General features: G+C 47.1%; 2 protein-coding genes, 1 long non-coding RNA gene and 1 other non-coding gene across 6 annotated transcripts; all 4 read right to left on the reverse strand.

Moving 5' to 3' along the window:
• Positions 1 to 7639: 7639 nt before the first annotated feature.
• LOC123074001 (dirigent protein 21) lies at positions 7640 to 8447 on the reverse strand. The gene has a single exon (XM_044496967.1). The coding sequence runs from the start codon at positions 8380 to 8382 to the stop codon at positions 7879 to 7881; it is 504 nt and encodes a 167-aa protein (XP_044352902.1). The 5' UTR covers positions 8383 to 8447; the 3' UTR covers positions 7640 to 7878.
• Positions 8448 to 9498: 1051 nt separating this feature from the next.
• Positions 9499 to 11994, reverse strand: LOC123077200 (protein tas). 3 transcript variants are annotated; one of them, XM_044499423.1, is made up of 11 exons: positions 11836 to 11994; positions 11549 to 11757; positions 11364 to 11452; positions 11070 to 11126; positions 10851 to 10959; positions 10649 to 10750; positions 10494 to 10558; positions 10263 to 10369; positions 10144 to 10158; positions 9979 to 10029; positions 9499 to 9886 (listed from the first exon to the last, which is right to left on the reverse strand). In XM_044499423.1, exons 1-10 carry the CDS (start codon positions 11894 to 11896, stop codon positions 10022 to 10024), a joined length of 822 nt encoding a protein of 273 aa, XP_044355358.1. In that variant the 5' UTR covers positions 11897 to 11994; the 3' UTR covers positions 9499 to 9886; positions 9979 to 10021. The 3 variants fall into 3 exon arrangements, with proteins under 3 accessions (XP_044355358.1, XP_044355357.1, XP_044355356.1); XM_044499422.1 differs by having other exon boundaries at positions 9975 to 10029; XM_044499421.1 differs by having other exon boundaries at positions 9975 to 10029; positions 10094 to 10158.
• Positions 11995 to 15111: 3117 nt separating this feature from the next.
• Positions 15112 to 15628, reverse strand: LOC123074002 (uncharacterized). The gene is made up of 2 exons (XR_006435822.1): positions 15479 to 15628; positions 15112 to 15316 (listed from the first exon to the last, which is right to left on the reverse strand). It is a non-coding gene; the product is annotated as an uncharacterized lncRNA (long non-coding RNA).
• A 1946-nt stretch (positions 15629 to 17574) lies between these two features.
• Positions 17575 to 17656, reverse strand: TRNAS-AGA (transfer RNA serine (anticodon AGA)). Its single transcript has one exon. It is a non-coding gene; the product is annotated as a tRNA-Ser (tRNA).
• Positions 17657 to 21991: the final 4335 nt, after the last annotated feature.

Genomic DNA, 21991 nt, shown 5'->3' on the forward strand with positions numbered 1-21991 from the left:
AGAATAACCCGCCTAACATGGAAGATACGGACAACCCTAGTTGATACATGAGCTATTCGAGCATACAAAATAGAATTTCATTTGAAGGTTTAGAGTTTGGCACATACAAATTTACTTGGAACGGCAGGTAGATACCGCATATAGGAAGGTATGATGGACTCATATGGAATAACTTTGGGGTTTAAGAGATTGGATGCACAAGCAGTATTCCCGCTTAGTAGAAGTGAAGGCTAGCAAAAGACTGGGAAGCGACCAACTAGAGAGCGATAACAGTCATGAACATACATTAAAATTAATGAACATTGAGTGCAAGCATGAGTAGGATATAATCCACCACGAACATAAATATCGTGAAGGCTATGTTGATTTTGTTTCAACTACATGTGCGAACATGTGCCAAGTCCAGTCACTTGAATCATTCAAAGGAGGATACCACCCTATCATACCACATCACAACCATTTTAATAGCATGTTGGCACGCAAGGTAAACCATTATAACTCCTAGCTAATTAAGCATGGCATAAGTACTATAATCTCTAATTGTCATTGCAAACATGTTTATTCATAATAAGCTGAATCAGGAACGATGAACTAATCATATTTACAAAAACAAGAGAGGTCGAGTTCATACCAGCTTTTCTCATCTCAATCAATTCATCATATATCGTCATAATTGCCTTTCACTTGCACGACCGAACGATGTGAATAATAATAATAGTGCACGTGCATTGGACTAAGCTGGAATTCCCCCAAGCTTAGGCTTTTGGCCTAAGTTGGTTTATTGCCACGGCTGGCCTGGCGGATATCCAAAGTTATAGTTGGGGTCGTACTGAGATGCAGCAGTCATTGCATCGTGGGCTGCAGCTTGGAGGCGAGCTATCTCAGCCCTCCTCTTATACTCTTCCGCCTCCTCTCTGGTTATAAAATATCTCCCCTTTGCCTGAAAGTCAAAGAAAGTAGAAGCAGTGAGAGCGACGTGATATGTGCGTCGTCTGTCAAAGATTAGTCGGTACTGGAGGAACTGATCGTTCCTCTCAACAAAACGATAACGAACCATAGCCTCATAATCTAAATAAGCAGGAGGCAACTCAATATCATCCTCACGTATGGTTACACCAAGAAAATTAGCTAAACGGGTTGCATAAATTTCACTAAAGAAATCTCCATTAAATCTATTATGATGCAACCTACGTGCAATAATGGCTCCCAAATTATAATGTTTGCCTCCTAACACAGCACTCCTGAGGATACTGAGGTCAGGGACACACATGTGACATGCTTCATCCTTACCATTTATGCACCTATCTATGAAGAGAGCAAAATAATGTATAGCAGGAAAATGAATGCTCCCTATGGTAGCTTGTGCTATGTCTCTAGATTCCCCCACAGTTATACTAGCAAGAAAATATCTAAATTCAGATTTGCGAGGTTCACTAGTACTACCCCATTGTGAAAGTTTGCAAGCAGTGGTAAAATCCTCTAAGTCCATTGTTTAAGAGTTTTCATAAAGATCAAACAGGACAGTTTGAGAATTGCGTGAATATGAAAATTCAAACCTTCTCACAAAGGAGCTAGTGAGATAGTGGTACTGACGACACTTATCTTCCTCGAAGTTCACAAGATCAGCGTTACGCACATATGCGTTAAATTCTTCCTTGATTCCCGCTTGATCCATAAAGTCTTCTGAAGGTCATTCACAAGCCCGCACTGGAGCTTCTCTCGGTGGTTCCTCGTCAGCATCGCGCATTGCGAGCCTAGGTCCTTGCTTCCTTGAAGAACCATCGTGCATTGGATCGGTGATGGAGAATTATGCCGGATGCGATTATTCATGCAACAGTTATAACATAGGGTGACACAAAACTAGCTCCAATTCATCAATGTAATGTAGGCATGTATTCCAAATATAGTCATACGTGCTTATGAAAAAGAACTTGCATGACATCTTTTGTCCTACACTCCCGTGGCAGCGGGGTCCTAATGGAAACTAAGGGATATTAAGGCCTCCTTTTAATAGAGTACCGGACCAAAGCATTAACACATAGTGAATACATGAACTCCTCAAACTACGTTCGTCACCGAGAGTGGTCCCTATTATTGTCACTTCGGGGTTGCCGGATCATAACACATAGTAGGTGACTATAGACTTGCAAGATAGGATCAAGAACTCACATATATTCATGAGAACATAATAAGTTCAGATCTGAAATCATGGCACTCGGGCCCTAGTGGCAAGCATTAAGCATAGCAAAGTCATAGCAACATCAATCTCAGAACATAGTGGATACTAGGGATCAAACCCTAACAAAACTAACTCGATTACATGATAAATCTCATCCAACCCATCACCGTCCAGCAAGCCTACGATGGAATTACTCACGCACGGAGTGGAGCATCATGAAATTGGTGATGGAGGATGGTTGATGATGACGACGGCGACGGATTCCCCTCTCCGGAGCCCCGAACGGACTCCAGATCAGCCCTCCCGAGAGAGTTTAGGGCTTGGCGGCGGCTCCGTATCGTAAAGCGCGATGAATCTTTCTCTCTGATTTTTTTCTCCCCGAACACGAATATATGGAGTTCGAGTTGAGGTCGATGGAGCTCCAGGGGGGCCACGAGGCAGGGGGTGCGCCCAGGGGGGCAGGCGTGCCCCCCACCCTCGTGGCAAGGGTGTGGGCCCCTTGGCCTTGATTCTTTCGCCAGTATTTTTTATTATTTCCAAAAATAATCTCCGTGGACTTTTGTTTCTGCACATAAATAACACCATGGCAATTCTGCTGAAAACAGCGTCAGTCCGGGTTAGTTCCATTCAAATCATGCAAGTTAGAGTCCAAAACAAGGGCAAAAGTGTTTGGAAAAGTAGATACGACGGAGACGTATCACGGGGTACCGGACAACAGCAAATCAAGATTGGAGCACACCAAATGCCCGCTCGACATCCTTCCTGCAAGCCTCCTGAATCTTCGCAAAACAGGCGTTCTTGCCTCCTGGCACAGGGTTTGAGATCGTCTTCACAAAAGTCGACCATCTCGGATAGATACCATCAGCTAGATAGTACCCCTTGTTGTAGTGCCACCCATTTATCTCGAAGTTCACCGGAGGAGAATGACCTTCAACAAGCTTGGCAAAGACAGGAGAGCACTGCAACACGTTGATGTCATTGTGAGTTCCTGGCATACCAAAGAAGGAATGCCAAATCCAGAGGTCCTGTGTGGCCACCGCCTCAAGTACCACACTGCAACCGCCTTTGGCGCCTTTGTACATCCCCTGCCAAGCAAATGGGCAATTCTTCCATTTCCAATGCATGCAGTCGATGCTTCCAAGCATCCCAGGAAATCCTCTTGTTGCATTCTGTGCTAGGATCCGAGCAGTGTCTTCCGCATTGGGTGTTCTCAAGTATTGCGGTCCAAACACTGCCACCACTGCCCGACAGAACTTGTAGAAACACTCTATGCTGGTGGACTCGGCCATGCGCCCATAGTCGTCGAGTGAATCACCAGGAGCTCCGTATGCAAGCATCCTCATCGCTGTCGTGCACTTTTTGATCGAGGTGAATCCAAGTTTGCCGGTGCAATCCATCTTGCACTTGAAGTAGTTGTTGAACTCCCGGATGGAATTCACAATTCTGAGGAAGAGCTTTTTCGGCTCATCCGATAACGGCGCCGAAATGTTTTGTCGCCGTGAAGTGGAGCATCGGCGAAGTAGTCGGATTAGATCATGCAGTAGCCTTCGAGACGATGCCGGTTTTTTGCTTTCACCCGCTCTGGCGCCGAGCCACCTCGCCGCGGCTTTTCATTGCTCGCCAGCAGCTGGGCGAGGGCGGCGAGCACCATCAGATGCTCTTCTTCCTGGACATCGGCCTCGGCTTCCTCCTCCAGCAGCGCGACGAGTGCTTCCTCGTCATCCGAGTCCATTGCCGAGGCAGACAAATCGCCGAACACCTTGCGCCCGGTGGGCGTGCACCCGCCGCTAAACTGCCCCTCCGCGGTCGGAAACGGCGGCCGGAAACGCCCAGCTGTTGTTGGAGGGGCTGCCGCGGCGAACTTCTGCTATTTTTCCGGCGGGGAATGGCTATCTAGCGGTGAAGGGCGGCGGGCGGCGCCGGGATATAGCTAGTGGCGGCCGAGGGCGCGGGGGGTGGAAGGCGAGTCGGGAAAGAAAATCTTGACTTTTCACCTCACGGTGTGGGCCAGCCGCGCTTTTCCCTTACGCCGGAGCCCCCGATCGCCCCCTAGTGCGCCGGGTTCGGCTTGCGGCCGCCGGGAGGAAAAAAGGGCCGAACCGGCGCTTTTCGTCGTCCTGGGGGCGTGACTGGGGCTTTTTTTGGCGCCGGCGCCGAAAAAGTGGCCTTGGGGGGAGGGGGGGCTGTTGGGGGCGCGGCTGGAGATGCTCTTATACTACAATGTGATTTCCATTGTTGTTCATACATATAGATACTTGTGTGCTAGCATCTGATCTTTATTTTCTCTATTTCGAGACTGATATGCTTTAAGGTCACATTTTGGTTGGCCCCATGCAAAGGATTACTTAAATGTACTGCAAATTTGACCATCACCTTTTTAGCTTTCTTTATTTTTGGCGTTCCTATCCTATTGCATGCCTTACTACTTGACACACGATTACCTATGTACTAAAAAGAAAGTAAATATTATTCCTATTGTGCCAACATTACATGCTTTGCTATTTAAAAATGATGTGAGCAAACAAAGCGTTTGCATAAGATGAACATATATCCTAATATCTGAACAAATATGTGATAATATTGCTCATAAAAAATGTAGCTTCTCTGATTGTTAGAAACCCTTTATTTTTGCCAGAATTTGCAGGCTATAAAAGTTCAGTTTCGGATTAGTTAAAGCTGGTCTTCTTGTTCATTTCAGGTATGCTGGTGTTGGTGTTTGTATAGTTGAACGGTCAACCTAACTAGACTTGAGTTTGCATCTATGTTCTGTCGCGGTGAAGGTATGCATTTTTCTGTATTCCTCCCTTGGGTGTCAATTGTCATGTGCCATCGCAGAAAAGATCGTTAGTGTTTTCCTACTTCAGGATTATCTTGGTTTAACTATTTTGGGACGGAGCGAGTATGAAGCACACTTTACTTTTCTTGGTTTAATTAACTATCTACCCCATCACACGTCGCTCTCGCTCTGATTGAAGCCCATTAGACTGAACAAAAACCATATCGCGCCATACTACCCCAATACTTCTTTGCAAGCCAACTAAAGTTCACCTCTCTTCTATTGCTAACAAATTGGTCAATAGATGCGAATTTTATTGAAGAAAATTACATATTTAAGAAATTTTAAATAGAAAGGTGTGGCGCACCATCAATGATCTCGTTATACTAGTATTCTGGCTCATTTGTAATTCCTGTAATGATTTTATCTTCCAAGGAGTTCAGCCTAACCTTTATAGTCGTAGGCGCAGATTCAAAGAACTTCAATCACTAGTCCACAGGGTAAAATGCAAATCCTATGCACAATTACCTACATTCTCCCTCCGTCCAGGTTTATTAGGTCCCTTTTATTTTTAGGCAAAGTTTGATCATAAATGTAACTAATAAAATGTAAACTAAATGTCACAAAATACCATGGAAAAATCTCTTTCAAATAAAAATCTAACAATATTTTTTTAGCATATACTCACTCCGTCCGGAAATACTTATCATCAAAATGGATCAAATGGGGTATATCTAGATGTATTTTAGTTCTAGATACATCTCTTTTTATGCATTTTGATGACAAGTATTTTCAGACGGAGGGAGTACTTCCTATTTTGTTAATCAAATAGATGGTCAAAATTGATCCCAAAATACAAGGGGGGCCAATTAACCCGGACGAAGGGAGTAGGTGCGAACTTGTCACATAGGGCCTCATTGGAGCATTTTTCATGCTCTCTCTGCTCGATTCTGTTTGTTATATGTATTACCTTGAGTTTGCATTTGTTAATGGAAATTTTAAGAAATTCTCACAGGTTCTGCAAAAAAGGTCTCTTGCTAAATTTAGTTGGAGTGAGAAGTAAGAGGGTTTAGGGTTTAGGGTTTAGGGTTTGGAGCAACTCCTTCCCCTGTGTCGAGGTTCCACTATCGCGAAATAACGGAACAGCCAGCAGTGCCAAAAGCATCCAGGTGAAAAAAAAGGAGTTCCAGGATGCTGCACAAACGCTAAGAGCAACTCTAGCAGACCCCGCATCCTCCCGACCCGCAAAACGGTTTTGCAGTTCGCGGAAAACGTCTTTGCGGGTCGGCGCGGACGGCCGCAATTGCAGACTCTGCATAATGGACCCGTAAAAAAGGATATTCCCAGAATATGTTTTTTTATGGGTTGGGGTTGCGGCGTCTGATCTGGCGCATTTACTCCCGGCCCACAAAACTTAAATTTGCAACTCAATTTGATCTAGCATATTGCATTGCTTTGTTTTATGACAACATTGGATACAAAAGCATCACCAAATCTTTGCTAGAATAGCAAGCCCAAAGAATTAGAAGATTTCCAATTTCCATAACTGCTCCCACTAGTTGGAGTAATATCTTCTCCATGCATTCGTTGTTGATCTGTGGATTCTTGATTTTGCATTCTTCTTTCTTCATCTTTGGTTCGGAAGAAGTAGATGTTGCTTCCCCTCTAGTTGCACATGCAGCCGCATCATTGCCTTCGATTATACCAAGGAGTGCACTAACATCTTTTAAATTTATTTCTATCAACAAATCAATGTATTGCTCTTCCCAAAACCATAATGAGCATCCTTCGTCCTACACAAAAGAATGAGCAAGCTCGAAGTCAGCCACCGCAGTTTAGCTAATGAATGAACTGTGCACGTACACCGTCGTTTTCGCATTTGAAGAACACCCATCCGGGGTGCTTCGGCGTGCTCGAAGTGAGCCGCAGCACTTTCCGCGTGCAGTCGTCACACTCTATGAGCGGCATCGGCAAGCCATAAAGACGCCGCGCGAGCGCCGAGCCCGGTGGACGGCCGGAGGAGTCCATGCCCGCAAACCTTCGGCGACGGCGGGCGGACGAACTCGCACCTGCATGCGGCGATGCGCCCTTGCCTGGGCTGCGGGAGAGGCTCCCTGACCACTCCATAGCTTGGGGCAGCAACCGGCGGCCGGAAAAAGCCAAATCCGGCGGCCCACGATGAACTACCGCAGATCTGCAAATCCGGCGGCCCGCCGACGCAGGGGGAGGGGGGAGGCCTCGTGCGCGTGGCGGCCTTCCGGCGTGCTCCTGCCGGCTGCGGTCGCCGGAATCTTGGGCGGCGGCCGGCGGCGACGCGAGAGGGGAGAGGAGAGGTGGTTGGTGGAAGAAAGCGCGGGATGAAATGTCCCCCCACCAACCGCTTCCGCTTATATGCAGGGCACCGCAGCCGCGAGGGGAAACCCGCGTTTTCCCGGATTGGGCTCGGAATTTTGCCGCGCCCCCTAAAAAATTTTGCGGGCCGGGGCGGGATGCGGGGTCTGATCGGGCGGGTTTTTCCGCCCCGGCCCGCATTTTAGCGGTTATTTTACGGGTCGGGACGGGATGCGGGGTCTGCTAGAGTTGCTCTAACAGCAGCAACATATAATAACTGAAACTAAATTACTCCATCCTTCCCATAAATTGTATGTAATAAGATCTTATATGATGGGGCGGGACAGCAGTTCTGAACAGATCGAAACCAATCATATTTAGATTATCGTCATTACCAAAGCCAGGCAACATATTATTTTTTCAGGAACAACATTTGCACATATTCAACATTATTGTAGGCTCTAGCAGAGGAGACATATAGAAGACGGGGCAAATATATAGAGGAGAAGTGGAACAGATCAACATGCACATATAGATTGGGCAAATAGGGGAGACGAGACGAGTAACGACGCGCTTGGTCCATGGGAGACGGTCACGGGTTGACGAAGACGTCGAGCTCGAGGACGGCGTTGGGGTGGTCGAGCCGGACGGTCTTCCAGAGCACGTAGCCCGTGGCCATCCTGAACTGGCCCGTGCCGCCGACCACGGACAGCTCCCGCACGGCGGCGCCGATGTCGTCCCGGCCGACCACCGTGACGGAGGAGCCCGCGTAGGGGCCGGACGTGAGGAGCACCTCCATGGTGACCAGCAGCTCCGGGTTCCCCTTGGACGCCCAGACGTAGCGCCCCTGCGCGCGCCCCACGCCCGCCGACGCCGCGGAGGAGGTGGCCGTGAGCGCGTCGTCGATGACGATGGTGTCGCCGAAGTGGCCGCGCGGGCCGTCCAGCACCTGCACCGCCGTCGGCGCCGGGCCGGTCAGCACGTCGTGCATGTAGAAGTGCAGGTGCGCCGACGCCCCCGCCACCGCCGCCGGCCGCGCGGCCAGGACGGCCAGCAGCGCGAGCAGCATGGAGCAGAGCCGGCCGCCGGAAGCCATGGCAAGAGAGCTCAAGAGTCAAGACTCAAGTGTGTGCCTGTGTAATGTCTGATTTCTGCATCCTTGTGTACTCTATATATACACGCAGAAGAAATCTGCATCTTGCTGATAATGTTGCTGAGGTGTATGGTCGGTGTGACAATAATTTCTCAATGATCATGTGTGGTTTGTTATGTATTGAGGGCAGCAGTTGATGCGTCGTCTTCTGGATCGGACCGCGTTTATGTTGCCATCCTTCACTATCGATGGAGCGCGCATGCATGGTCCCGAGCTGCAGATCGAGATCTATCAACAGCAGAAAATGCAGATGAATGTATCAATCATCATTGATTTGTAATACGGTTACATAGCTGCGAAATGGGGATTGTTGCCATAGATTGGGAGGTCTGGATTCAGATTTCAGAGTTCCATGTTATCTTGTTTGCAGAGGTGAAGTGGCGATTCCAACAGTGAAAATGGCAACAAGAATCTACCATGCCATGGTAATGCAAATGGTCACGGCAACTTTAACTCGAGAAGCAGTAAAAAAAATCTCATAAAAGGCAGAAATGCTTAGCCAAATGAGAGTTTTTCCTTTTACTACGAATTTTTGATATAGGATGGTATAAGCAGGCACAATGCTGTTAAGATGTACCATCACATCGTAATGACTGGGAAGAAATAAAGAGAAAACAGATGACACCCCCGTGCACTTGTCCAAGAGATTTTCGAGATAGTCATGTTTTGTATGTGATTCTTGGGCGAAATTCAACATCCTTCTACAACATACTCCCTCCGTTCGGAAATAACTGACGTAGTTTTAGTTCAGTTTTGAAAACCACGTCAGTTATTTGAACTGAGACCATGTCAGTTATTTCCGAATGGAGGGAATGCATTTTTGTTGAGATGAACTAACTGGAGAAACTTGAACACAAATACAAATTGCCCAAATGAATGATTTTTGAAATACTTTGCACAGGTTGACACGCCATGATACTTTTCACATGAGAAGTCGAAGTCATCTTTTTTCCTGTTCTTTAACTACATTCATGTTGTTCCCCGCAAAGAAATAAAAAAAACATTCATGTTGTTAACAGTGAATAAACTGACACTTTCCTTCAGAACAGTCAATTCATATGTTTCATAAAACCGACAAGGCTGAGGTGAATTAATAAGACAGGTAGATGGCTAACTCAGCCGTTGCAAAACTGCTGCTCTGTATTGTCCCTTCGGAGACATTGATACAATTGGAACGGTGCAGAGAAGATTCGCATGGATGGCATGCACAAATTGCCACTGTCTATTTATCATATCTGGATATTGCAATGTACTACTTACAAAGGAAAAGATCATCTGTTGGAACATTATGGACAAGGACTGGGATATCTTGCATGTACATCATCGATCTCCGCCAAAATTTCTTCACAGAGATGGACCCGTGTGGCCTGAAGAACTTCCTCGAGCTGCCATAATTTAGTAGCACCGAAAACAGCTGACCCAACGAGGGGGTGTCTCAGTACAAATGCTGAAAGCATAAAGATGAGAGGAAATGGTCAGTGATTAATGGCTAAAAATGCAACTTTGCAAAGAACATAAATTATGTGGTAACACACCTACTGCTAGGATTGATGGTGAAATGCCATACTTGACGCCAATTCTTCTATATTCCTGAAATAGTTTACAAGAATTAATGTGTAAGCACGGAGAAGACAGAGGTTTGCTACTACCACACCTTCACTGCCGATTCCAGTTTGGGATTCTGCAGATTGTATCTGGATTCACCTTCGGAGTATCTCCCTACAAAGCAGGAGGAGCACTGATGATGCGGAGCACAAGACTGAAATTAAAGGGGCCAGGAATCTGGCTATGAAACTAGCTATTTAAAAGGTAAGACTTGATACCTTTGAAAAGATTCATCCTTGCATCTGGAGGTCCGCTGTCATCAGATGAGTGATACTTCCCTGAAAGTATACCCATTGCCATTGGGCTGTAGGCCAGCAAACTGATTCTGCAAATGATTCACCAAGGCAAGTTAAGAGTCAGCTTCTACAAAGTAGCTCCAAACTGAGATGGGCAGCATTTGTTACCCACAAAAGTAGCTAACTGAAGGTTGAGGACTATACTATGGATACCTCTCGTGATGGCAGCATTCCGCCAATCCAGCATCAAAATTGCGACACAGCAGGTTATACGAGTTCTGCAAAATGCATATGAAAATAAGTATTAAGCGTTATTCCGTCACTGAAACAATACACATCAAAATGATTAGAATCACTCTACTGCTTACTTGGACGGTTAGTATCTTGGAGCGCAGCTGAAAATCTACAGACAGTTGAAGGAACTTCATCAACCCATACGGTGTTTCATTGCTAAGGCCAATGTACCTGATCTAATACCAGGAATTTAATGCATCTGCCGAAATGGGAGAACTAACATCTTGGACAAATAGGCAAGATGGAACACCGACGACACAGCACGCTGCAGCATACCTTGCCAGACTCTACGCCTTTTCCAAGTGCCTCTAGCTGTTCTTCCATCGGTATAGACGCGTACTGACGGCTCGGATCGTAGTCCGTCTCTCCAAACATAGGAACATAACTACAGGGTAAGCATGCCTCGTATTAGGACTCACTCGAGGGTGCACATAATACTAGCATAAAAAACATGGCATTGCAGCTACTGGCATGGAATGAAGTTGTTGGACAGACCGGTCAGGCCAATGTATCTGGTAGAGGTCGATGTAATCCACACCCAATCTGCGCAAACTGCAACCACAAAAGGAGAGCATATCAAACATTCTTCAGATAATATGAGCAGAAATACCATCAGTCCAACTAAGCAAACGATTCCTGAAGGAAGATGTACTGAGTTGGTAAACCATTTCATTCTGAACAAAAAATGACTAGCTTCTGGACATTTTAGAGGAAACTAGCTTCTGAACTTAGAACAAAGGATCAAGTATCAAAAGTTCTGAATAGAAGAAAAAATAATAATTGACCAACCTGGAATCGATTGCCTCCGTGATGTTCCTGGAGTCGAGCGCCACCGGCCCGCCACGGATCCACGTCATCTGACCAGACGGCCCGGCGACCTGCCCGAGCAACGCAGGATCGAACACACAGAATAAATTGCAGTGTTGGTACTAGATTTTACAAAGGGCATTGGCCGCCGAAGACGACAAGCTGACCTTGGTGGCGAGCACCACGCTGTCGCGGGGGACCCGCCGGGCACGCAGCCACCGGCCGACGAGCTCCTCGCTGCGCCCGTGCGTTTCCGCGCGCTGCGGCACCGGGTACATCTCGGCGGAGTCGAAGAAGTTGACGCCGGCGTCGAAGGCGGCGTCGAGGAGGCGGAGCGATTCCGGCGGCCCGCTTTGCTCCCCCATCGTCATGGTCCCTGCGACGACGAGGTCTGGTCACCGCAGAAGCGTGGGCGGAGGCAGGAGGTAGAGGATGGATGGATGTGGGGCCGGACCGAGGCAGAGGCGGGAGACTGGCGGCAGGTCGGGGGCGAGATGGAAGGTGGGCATTGCCATGGCCGCCCTCTGTTGCTGCTGGCTGCCGCTCTCTCCTATCCTCTCCACTGTAGCAGGCCTCCGCCGATGAAGGAGAGAGAAAAGGAAATGCCCCTTTTTTGACGGGGGCATTGGAGCGCTTTTTTTTTTGCAGGCACAGCGCTTAAGAAAAACATATTCCACAGCGCAAAAAAAAATTGAAATTTTTTGTACATACAGAAATACACATATAACACGTTGACGACAAGTTTCATAACAATATTCTTTCATACGTGGCATAGACAAAAAAGACAAAAATAAACGTGAAAATGTATCCCTTTTTGTTGTTGGGACGGGATTTTTTTTTTTGCAGCTTGCAAATCATAATATTTTTAAACAAAATTTTACAGATCCATCGTGAATATGTATAAGTTATTACATTTTAAAAAAAACTTAAAAAATATGATTTTTTTTAATCATTTGAGACTTGGGGTTGGGACTTGGGACGCAGAGCACATGCCACCGCGTCCATGGCCGATCTAAGCAGGGAAGTCAGATTGGAGCTGGGTGGCGTGGTAGCCGGGGTGGAGAGGAGCGGCGCTGGTTGCTGTGTGGGATGGGGGGAAGAAAAAAGACAGGGGCTGGTTAGCGACTACAGTAATTATAGTTTTGGCATTTCGGACATGGTTGAAGTTTGTGAACATTCACTTTTGAGAAAACCAATGCGGATGGGGTGAAGAGAGTATAAAATGCCAACTAAATTTAATCGTCTAACCTAATTATAGTTTGAAAACTGAAATTTGTGAATTTTGGTGCACGTATTCATATTATTCAACAATTTTTATTTTAAGTTCATTTTTGCAAATAATTAATCTGTGAAGAATTTGATGCCTGGATAATAAGATAAGTTTGCAATAATAAGATGCAAAATAAATATACAACTAAAAATCTATGTTTTGGTTATGAAGCATAGAATTGTTGCCATTGCTAAAGCTGACAAGATAGATGTATGTCCATCATGTATCTGCTCTACTGGGTTACCAAAAGTAAGATATTAATTGCTATTTATTTCTCCATCCATCTAGGTTTATTAGGTCTAAGAGCACCGTAAGAATGTCCGTTTTTAGGCTGGTCATAGTGAGGAGTAACTTATACTAGTGTCATGCATATGACACTATATGACACTAGTCTAAGTTACTACATTCATAGTGCAAAGTGTCATAAATGACTTCATTTATTAGCTTGTAGACTCATCTTATATTGAGAAGCGCTATGTTACAGTATCATATTATGTTACTCTAAACACAACTCTCCTCATTAAATACCGGCCACATAAGCAAATTTGTCTTGAAACCCGCTATGTTACTAACTAAGTTACTCCCACTATGACTAGCCTTAGGCTGGTTATAAGGCTAGTCATAGTGGGAGTAACATAAGTAGTAACATACATGCCACATAAGCAAAAAAGATGATGTGTCAAGTAACTAATGAGGAGAGAAGCAAATAGAGTAATATAATATGTTACCATCACATAGCGCTTCCCGATGCAAAATGAGTCTACTAAACAATAAATGAAGCTCTATATGTTATCACACTTATGTTACTACCCACTATGAAGGTTAGTAACATGGACTAGTAACATGTGCATGTTACTAGTCTAAGTTACTCTCTACTATGACTAGCCTTATGAGGCCTTGCTTTGGAAATCTACATGCATGCAACCATCTCATTGGTTGTAGCAAGAGGCATTGTTGCTAGTCCCATGGCTGAATAATATGTTGCATGAATGCTTTTTCTATTGGCTGCATATGAGAGTTGGCATGTGAAAGTGCATTGAGAGTGAGATGAAAGAATTAATGTGAGCAAATTACTATATATCTTGGTCCAAGAAAGGTGGTCTCCGGCCCAAAAAGCTCGGACGCAGGAAGTTATTTATACGGGCCATGAATTTATTGCTATTTATTGAGTTACCAAAGATGTCAGGCCGGTGCCAGGCTTTATAACTACAAACAATTGTATTTTACTGGATATGAATTTATTACTATTTTTTGGGTGACCAAAGATGTTTGACCAGTATCAAGTTTTACAATAAGAAACAATTTGTTTATGGGCTGTGAATTTATGTTACTAGCTAAATACCGTGCATTGGTACGAGATGAAACAATATTTGAAAAAGTGGTGGCGTCTGACCTATTGTCCTCGGTCATCGCTACCGTCCTGGAAGGCGCGGTCGGAGCCCTCGACCGTTAGTGCTTGGTCATCCTCGAGCGTGTGACGTCAACCTTGTTCTATGGCGTTTGTTGTGCTCGCCCGTGAACATTTTAGCAACTGTCGGCATGTAGACGTCCTGCAGAGAATGGTCATCATTCATCTTTGTAATGCTTAGTCTCACATATCATGAGTGTGTGGTGGCCGTTGTCCATATAGTCAAGCGATAGCGGGCCATGTTGAGGAGAGCCTGCTAGCAGTCACCAACGTCAGCGAGAGCCTGTTGGCCGTCCTCACTTGCGAGCTCTTTCAAATTGATTTGGCATTATTAACTGCCTTCTTAATTAATTAATTGTAGGCTTAATTATTTGTTTGACTAATTATCTATAGTTTTAATTAATTACATAGGTAATTAATTAAACCAACATGCATCGCACAACAACTCATCCTCCATGCTCGAGTAGCTCACCATCCTTCGTACTCTAAAGGACGACATAGCATTTCAAATAAGCTCAATAGCATTTGACCGAACACCTGCCGGGCGTGGTGTCCGCCATGGGGTCGTCGATAGGGGGGCGGAGTGTACCTGGGTACAAACGGCTCCAGGGTGGACAAGTCCATCGTAAAGGCGAGCGGGCACGTCGGTGCTGGTTGCGGACGTCCGACAATGCCTCTGCGGCGGCCGGAGAGGTACATCAGCGACGGCGGAGGTGCAGGGTGCAGATGCAAAGCAAGGGGAAGATGGGGCACAGTGGAAGGAAATGGGGCCGGGAGGGGGGACTGGGTGGGACGGGGTGTCGTACTTCTATGTGTCTGCTGTCCGGACTCCCACAAATCTCCCGCACATTTGTCTCCAATTTGCGGTTGAAAATGCATCCGGACCACGTCGTAGACCGATACATGCCCATGTTGGATGGCTTCCGCGGTCTGGACAACGCTGTCCGGACGGATGCGAGCGGTTTGAGGGTCGGCGATGGACTTGCCCTAAATCAGAGGTTCATGTGAATATATTCCAAAATGCCTACAAAATTCTCGGCAGATTTGCATGCAATCCATAAATTTCATTTTTATTATAGCATTTTATTATTTAGACATAAAATGGCACATTACACGGTGATGCTCATATGAGACAGCAACAGTCCATGAAGTTGGGCGGCATGACCTCCCCTCCCCTGAGGTATCCTTGCTGCTTGCAGTAGTTGCTGCATTCAGGCCGGGAAAAACACTGCCCATATTCTGATGCGTCTCTTGCATCTACAAGCGAAATTTATTTGGTGAGCATTCACGCCATCACTTCGATAGTCTTGAAAGGTCCCCAATTTAACTGGAAACACTTAGCCATGTCCATGGCACAGGGATTTCTTAGGAAAAAGGTTCAAGTTATGCAGGAATCTCAGAGAAAATAGAGGGACTTACAGGCAGAGCAAAGGAGGGCAAGCATGGCTACAATAACGAGAAGGATCTTGCACAGGATGGAAGAAAACGTTGTTGCCATCTCTCTGTTTGTCTGATGCTACTTGAAGTCTTCCAAGCTACTATTCTTTTACAGAAAAAATGGTTTCTATGTTGGCTTAGTTGAAGTCGTCTGAAGATTCACACGCATATATATAGTGACGGAGAATGAGTTATCTTAGAACTGAAGCTTCTGTACTGTTTAATGCTGATTATTTAGTGTGATTAATGTTGTGTAAAGATATGCATGATATCAATAAATAAGGCTCTAGGAAGGGGCGGCCACTCGTGCTAGGGGAGAGAAAAAACGTTGTTGGATAGTACCTCCCTCAGATAGAGAATGTTTACTGCTGTGGTTATTTCAGGCTGGCTGTGCCCCTATCTACGCCAGATAACACCCACCCAAGGTAAACTTTCCTTTCTTATTTTCACCACGACAAAAGCTCAGAAGTCTCTCTCTCACACACACAGGTAACCCGCCGCCACGAGCGTCCCCAACGGGAGAGCCACACATACTAGCTAAGACTAGCCACAATGGGTAGTAACATGTCTATGTTACTAGTCTATGTTACTACCTCTATAGTGAGGAGTAACATATATGTGGTAACATGCAACACTTCATTTATTAGACTATAGACTCATCTTGCCTTGATATGTGTGATGTTACTCATACTACTAGTAACTAGCTATGTTACCGCATGCCTCTCTCTCTTCATTTATTGCTTGCCACATCATCTATTTTATCTAGATATGCGTGATGTTACTACCTAAGTTACTCCCACTGTGGGTAGTCTAACAACCAGCGTTTTAGTCTCGAGGGAGGAGTGTGTGGGAGGAGAAAGCGCCGTCGGCTATTTTGATATGTGATCTGTCTCGACGTGGGAGGCGATGGATCGATCCGGCCAAAGTAGCTGCGTGAAGGTCGTGACAGGGCTGCTGAATTCTATGCTAGAAACGGGCATTCCGAAGCTGAGACACCTCACTGATGCTAGCCAGTTGAGAACATTCAGCGCCGAATATCGATATTTCGCAGATGATCCAAAGAACATCGTGCTTGGCGTGAGTAGCGATGGCATGAATCTGTTTGGCAACCAGAACACAAACCATAGCACATGACCCGTGTTTGTATGGATGTACAGCCTCCCCCCTTCCCTAAGTAGTAGCAGCGCCGGCTAGGAGCATAGAAGCAGCGAGGGGAAGGCACTGTTGCTACACAAACTTAGTAGTAGCGGTAGGTCAGGACCCGCGCTATAGGTAGTTTAACAGCAGCGCTCGTCCATCCCACTCTACTGCTACCCTAGGTAGTAACAGATAAAAGTTAGCTGTGCGTCCTAGCAGTAGCGCGGGTTTTCCTTAGTAGTGGGTGCCGATTAGCCCGGGCGTTTGAGGTCGATTTGAGATGTCCGTCTGATTTTTTTAACCGGTCAATGACGGAGCCGTCTGCCCGGACATTGAAAGGTGTTTGAGGCGCCAGGCTGTAGATACTCTCTTACTTTGTGGCTACAAGCAAAAGAGGTAAAAGAACATAACCTTTGGGAATCTGATTGATTACACAAGAGTATCTAGTGAAATACGTGAAGTACACACAAAAAAAAAGGTGTAGTCGGCAGGATTCGAACCTGGAGCACCAAAAAAAGGTGTGGTCGGCAGGATTAGGCCAGACGTTTGAGATGTCCGTCTGAATGTTTTTTTTATACCAGGTCAATGACGGCAGTGGCGGACCCAGGAATGAGCCAAGGCCCAGGCGAACTGGGCCAAGGCGCAGGCAGCTCTGTTGATTGTAGCATTTTACCGTAGCTACATTGCACAAGTATATGAAGGACATGGGCCTCAGGCCCCAGACCGCCGCCCCTTCTGCCTGGGGCCTAAATCCGCCCATGAATAACGGAATCGTCTACTCGGACACTGAAAGGTGTTTGAGGCGCCAGACTGTAGATGCTATTTTACTTTATGGCTACAAGCAAAAAAGGTAAAGAAAAAATATAAGTCTAGTGAATACGCACACAGAAAAAAGGCGTAGTATGCAGGATTCGAACCTGAAGCACAAAAAAAGGAAAAGACGTGGTCGGCAGGATTCGAACCTGCGCGGGCAAAGCCCACATGATTTCTAGTCATGCCCGATAACCACTCCGGCACGACCACTGCATGTGATAAATTTATTTTTAATCGCTCCATAGAAGCAAAATACCGCAAGCTAGATAGTAACATCACCCAAATGGGATTATGATATACTGTATAAGATGAGTACTACAGGTAGCATCGAGTATGTCGGGTAGTACTACCTGGCTAAACCTAAGCTAACCGGCTCCTCATTTCTGAATCTGAATCGGACTTTAAATATTGCAACTGATGTCTTTTCCTTTTACTTTCTTGATGAAGCGAGAACCCGACGGACGCGCCTAATCTGCACCCGAGCTCAAATGAGCTCGGGTGAACAGTAAAATCGAAAAAAATTCAAAAAATTCTATTTTTTTTTGAGAGAAACATTGACAAAAGTTTTAAGTGCCTGCAAAAATTCGTCATGAAATCACATTCATAGAAGGCGTGGCAAAAAAAAACAGTACTCTGAAAAAGCTACTTTCAAACGTATTTTGAAGCATTGAATTTGTTTTTTTTGCCACGCCTTACAGGAATGTGATTTCATGATGAACTTTTGCAGGCACTTAGAACTTTTGTCAATGTTTTTTTCAAAAAAAATTTGGAATTTTTTGAAATTTTTTTAAATTTTTTTCGATTTTACTATTCATGCGAAAGCATATGAACTCAGGTGTAGAATGGACTTTTCATAACCCGACGCCTGTCAATGCATACCGTGGGCATGCATGCATGCCCAAGGAAGGAGGAAGAGACTGCCGTGTTCACCGCAGGTCCGCAGCCGCCCATCCCTGGCTAAATCATTCTGCGAGAACGGGGCAGACAGGCAGACACCGGTCACGGGCTCGCTCCGTCGCACCAACCATACGCGCGGTACGTGCTTTATCTGTGCACCCCATTGTATCGAGCTACTGTACACCTCCGCCTACAACGCCGCCACCTCCCACGTCGCCGTCATCGCCGTCTTGCCGCCGGGGATCCGAAAGCTTCCCACCCCCACTCCGCGACACAGCCGCGACTAAGAAGCCGCCTCGCCGCCTCGGTAGCTCCTTCTTCAGACGCCGGCACGCTCGTCGGCGCGACTCCCTTCGCCGGCGGGCTCCTTCGTCGACGCCCGCAAATTGTTTGACAGTTTGCCAAGGTACAAAATGGACGTCGAGCGTATCTTTGGTGTATTGCAATCTCGATGGGGCATCGTTCAGTATCCTGCTAAGACTTGGATTGACAAACAGATTGGGGGAGATTCCAAGAATTTATTTATTCACGAACGGACAGAGAGGGAGGGGAATGATTCGCGGCGCAGAGGAATTTACCCGGTAGTCATCGGCGAACTCGATGCGGAAGGCGTCCTTGATGGTCTCGGCGGAGGCGCGGTGCCCCTCGCCGGTGTCGCTCATGAGGACGACGACGTTCTTGGCGCGGTTGGCGCCGAGCTGGACGAGCTCCATGGTGCCCTCCTCCTCCTCCCAGAAGGGCTCGTTGTCGTCCTCGGGCCCGGCGAGCGAGGCGAGGGAGGACGAGGAGGCGCGGCCCGCGGAGGAGAGCTCCCCGGCGTAGGAGAGGCTCTTGCGGAACCCGTGGCGCATCCGGTGCTGCTGGTGGTACGCCGCCACGCTCTCCACCATAGTCTCCCGAATCGACCGCACCCGCGGCGCCGCTGTCGGCGCCTCCATCGCGCCCAGCCGCGGATCGCTGCCGCTAGTCCTTTCCATGGGAAGCCCGGCCCAGCCCGAAAAAGCCCGACCCGACGCTGCTCCCGAGCCGGGCTCGGGCCTAGATTTTTTAGCCCGATGGCCGGGCCCGGGCCCGTTGTTTTTGCGCTTTTCTGAAGGGGCCCGGCCCGAGGCCCGACGGGCTTTTACGCGTTCGGGCCGGGCTTGGGCCCAAAAAACAGGCCCGATGGCCGGGCCGGGCCCAGGCCGAAGCCCGGCCTGGCCGGCCAGGTATAGCCGCCGCCTTCCGTAGACGCAGGAGGGCGAAGGGGGGAGATGGCTGGCAGGTCTCCTCTGTCGTCGCCGGTGGGCGTTTAAAATTGGCGAGGGGGCAGGAGGGAATGGTGGAGGGACGGAGGGGGAGAGAGCTGGTGAGGGAGGTCGAAGGAGGGAGGGGGGAGGGCGAGTGTACACTAGTAGAAAAAGGGTCTAATGTGAAATTCATTAGTCCCGATTTGGTATTGAACGGCACTAATGTGACCATTAATGCCGGTTCCAACGGCCAGGCGGGCGGCGCTCATTAGTACCGGTTCGTGGCGAACCTTTAGTACCGGTTCGTGCCACGAACTGGTACTAAAGGGGTGGTGGCCTTTAGTACGGGTTGGTGGCTCTAACCGGTACTAAAGGGGGGTCTTTAGTACCTGTTGGAGCCACCAACCGGTACTAAAGGTGGTGGCCTTTAGTACGGGTTGGTGGCTCCAACCGGTACTAAAGACCCCCCCCTTTAGTACCGGTTGGAGCCACCAACCGGTACTAAAGGTGGTGCGCTGCCACCCGCGGTGCACAATGTTTAGTCCCACCTCGCTAGTTGAGAGGAGCTCGCACCGGGTTATAAGCCCCGCCGCGGCTACCGTGTCGAGCTCCTCTCTAAGCAGGCCTTTGTGGGCCTATTGCAAGTCTTCTGCCCTGTGGGGCCTACTGGGCCGTACGGGCCTGCATCCTGGCCCAACTAGAGATTGGGTTTCTAGTCGTATACAGGCCGTGCCGGCCAAGTAGGATGGCTGTTTTTGCTTTATTTCAAAAATAAAAATAAAAAAAATCCTTACCAACCGGGACTAAAGGTCTTCGAGACCACGGCGCGCCTCGTGCCACGTGGTGGGCCTTTGGTCCCGGTTCGTGTTAAACCGGAACTAAAGGGGGACCTTTAGTCCCCACTTTTTAGTACCGGTTCCAGAACAGGTACTAAAGGTCCTTACGAACCGGTACTAAAAGCCGTTTTTCTACTAGTGGTACACCTGGAAATTTTGGAGGTTGGGGACGGGACGGGACGGCGGTGGTGGCGGTTGTCGCGTGTTTTGTGTGTGTGCTCGCTCTCGCTCTTTTGGTGGCTTCTAATGATTTGGGAATTTGGGAATTGGGAGACCGGGGCTACGAGTTGTTGTGACGGTTGGAAGAGTCTGAGGGGTTTTGGGGGAAAAAGTGTGTCCATGTCAGAGTTGCTGATTAATTTTTGAGATAGCTAACAACTTATTTCAAGCGGTCGTCTGTGTGAGAGAGAGGGGTTATGATTGGTTAAGGTTAATCTTGCACGAGACTACCATTGTTACTCCACCCGATGGGAAAGAGTTAGCGGATCGTAAACTTGCCTTACCAAACCTGGTGATTTATTTGACCCGAGGAATGTCTTCTTATTTTATTGACCTATATAATAAGTGTCTTCTTTTATACAAATAAAGGCAGCGAGTATCGGACCATAACGTTAATAATGCCCGAACCATGGGTTTAGGCGAAAAGAGGAAAAGATTAATGCCGCGACACACCGAACAGTACGGGAAACGAAATAGAAAGGTGTTTGGACATCGCGTCGGTAAAACGACAATGATATGAGTTTGTATGGATAGTCGAAGCACGATGATGAGGAGACATGGTTTCGAAGTGGTCTCTTCTCAACAGCTTATCTGTCGGATGAAAACAAGGTCGTGGTAACAAGTGGTCGTTGAGCTCCTAGTTTGACTGTTGGTGACAAACTGGAATGAAAGAATGCCCATAGTACTGAGATGGAGAAGAATACCTCACCAATAAGAAATAGAGCAGCACCCATTGTGCTTCATTTCTTTTACTAGAGAGAGTAGTCAAAGCCTCTAAATATCCCGAGGGCTTTCTGTGTTGGATCTGATGGCTGAGCTTGTTGTTCCTTATCTTGCGAGATTAAATCGGGTGCTCATATTTTTTGGTCACACAAAAGAAGGTGTGCCCTAGATCAAAACTCATGGCACGATCAACAATGTTGATGTTTGGTCGGATAATCTTCGCTTGCCCTAAGAAAAAGAAGCATCAAAATCGGGGTTTACATGGTACATGTGTTCTTTTTACCGGGGGCATTGTCTTTCCTTAATTTTCAACCCTTATTGTGCCATTTTTCTTTGTTCCTCTTCTTACGATCATTTTTGTGCGTTTTGTCTTCGAAGAGTAGTTTCCCACGCATGGATAGAATGGCGGTTATCGGTTCATGACAAGGACGGTAGTCTGACTATCGAGCTATGGCGATATTCGATACCACATGGTACACGTGATGAGAAACCCTTGTCTCCTAAAAGCAGAGCAAAGAGCTAGGATATCCAATGAAATACCTTAGGCTCGATCTACTCACTGGCAAAATTCAAAATACCCCTACGGTGTGCCTGTCAAGGCAACGATGGATATGCTCCAAAATCAAGTACATGTCGAGGTA

This window comes from Triticum aestivum, chromosome 3D (genome assembly GCF_018294505.1).
Source record: "Triticum aestivum cultivar Chinese Spring chromosome 3D, IWGSC CS RefSeq v2.1, whole genome shotgun sequence".
Classification (NCBI taxonomy): domain Eukaryota; kingdom Viridiplantae; phylum Streptophyta; class Magnoliopsida; order Poales; family Poaceae; genus Triticum; species Triticum aestivum.

Coding starts and splice junctions, on each gene's coding strand:
- LOC123074001 (XM_044496967.1), bottom strand. CDS start 8,382: ATGGCTTCCGGCGGCCGGCTCTGCTCCATGCTGCTCGCGCTGCTGGCC.
- LOC123077200 (XM_044499421.1), bottom strand. CDS start 11,896: ATGGCAATGCCCACCTTCCATCTCGCCCCCGACCTGCCGCCAGTCTCC. Junction 11,453..11,548: donor GCGTGGTGCTCGCCACCAAG/GTCAGCTTGTCG, acceptor TTGCTCGGGCAG/GTCGCCGGGCCGTCTGGTCA. Junction 10,559..10,648: donor CCAAGATACTAACCGTCCAA/GTAAGCAGTAGA, acceptor TGCATTTTGCAG/AACTCGTATAACCTGCTGTG.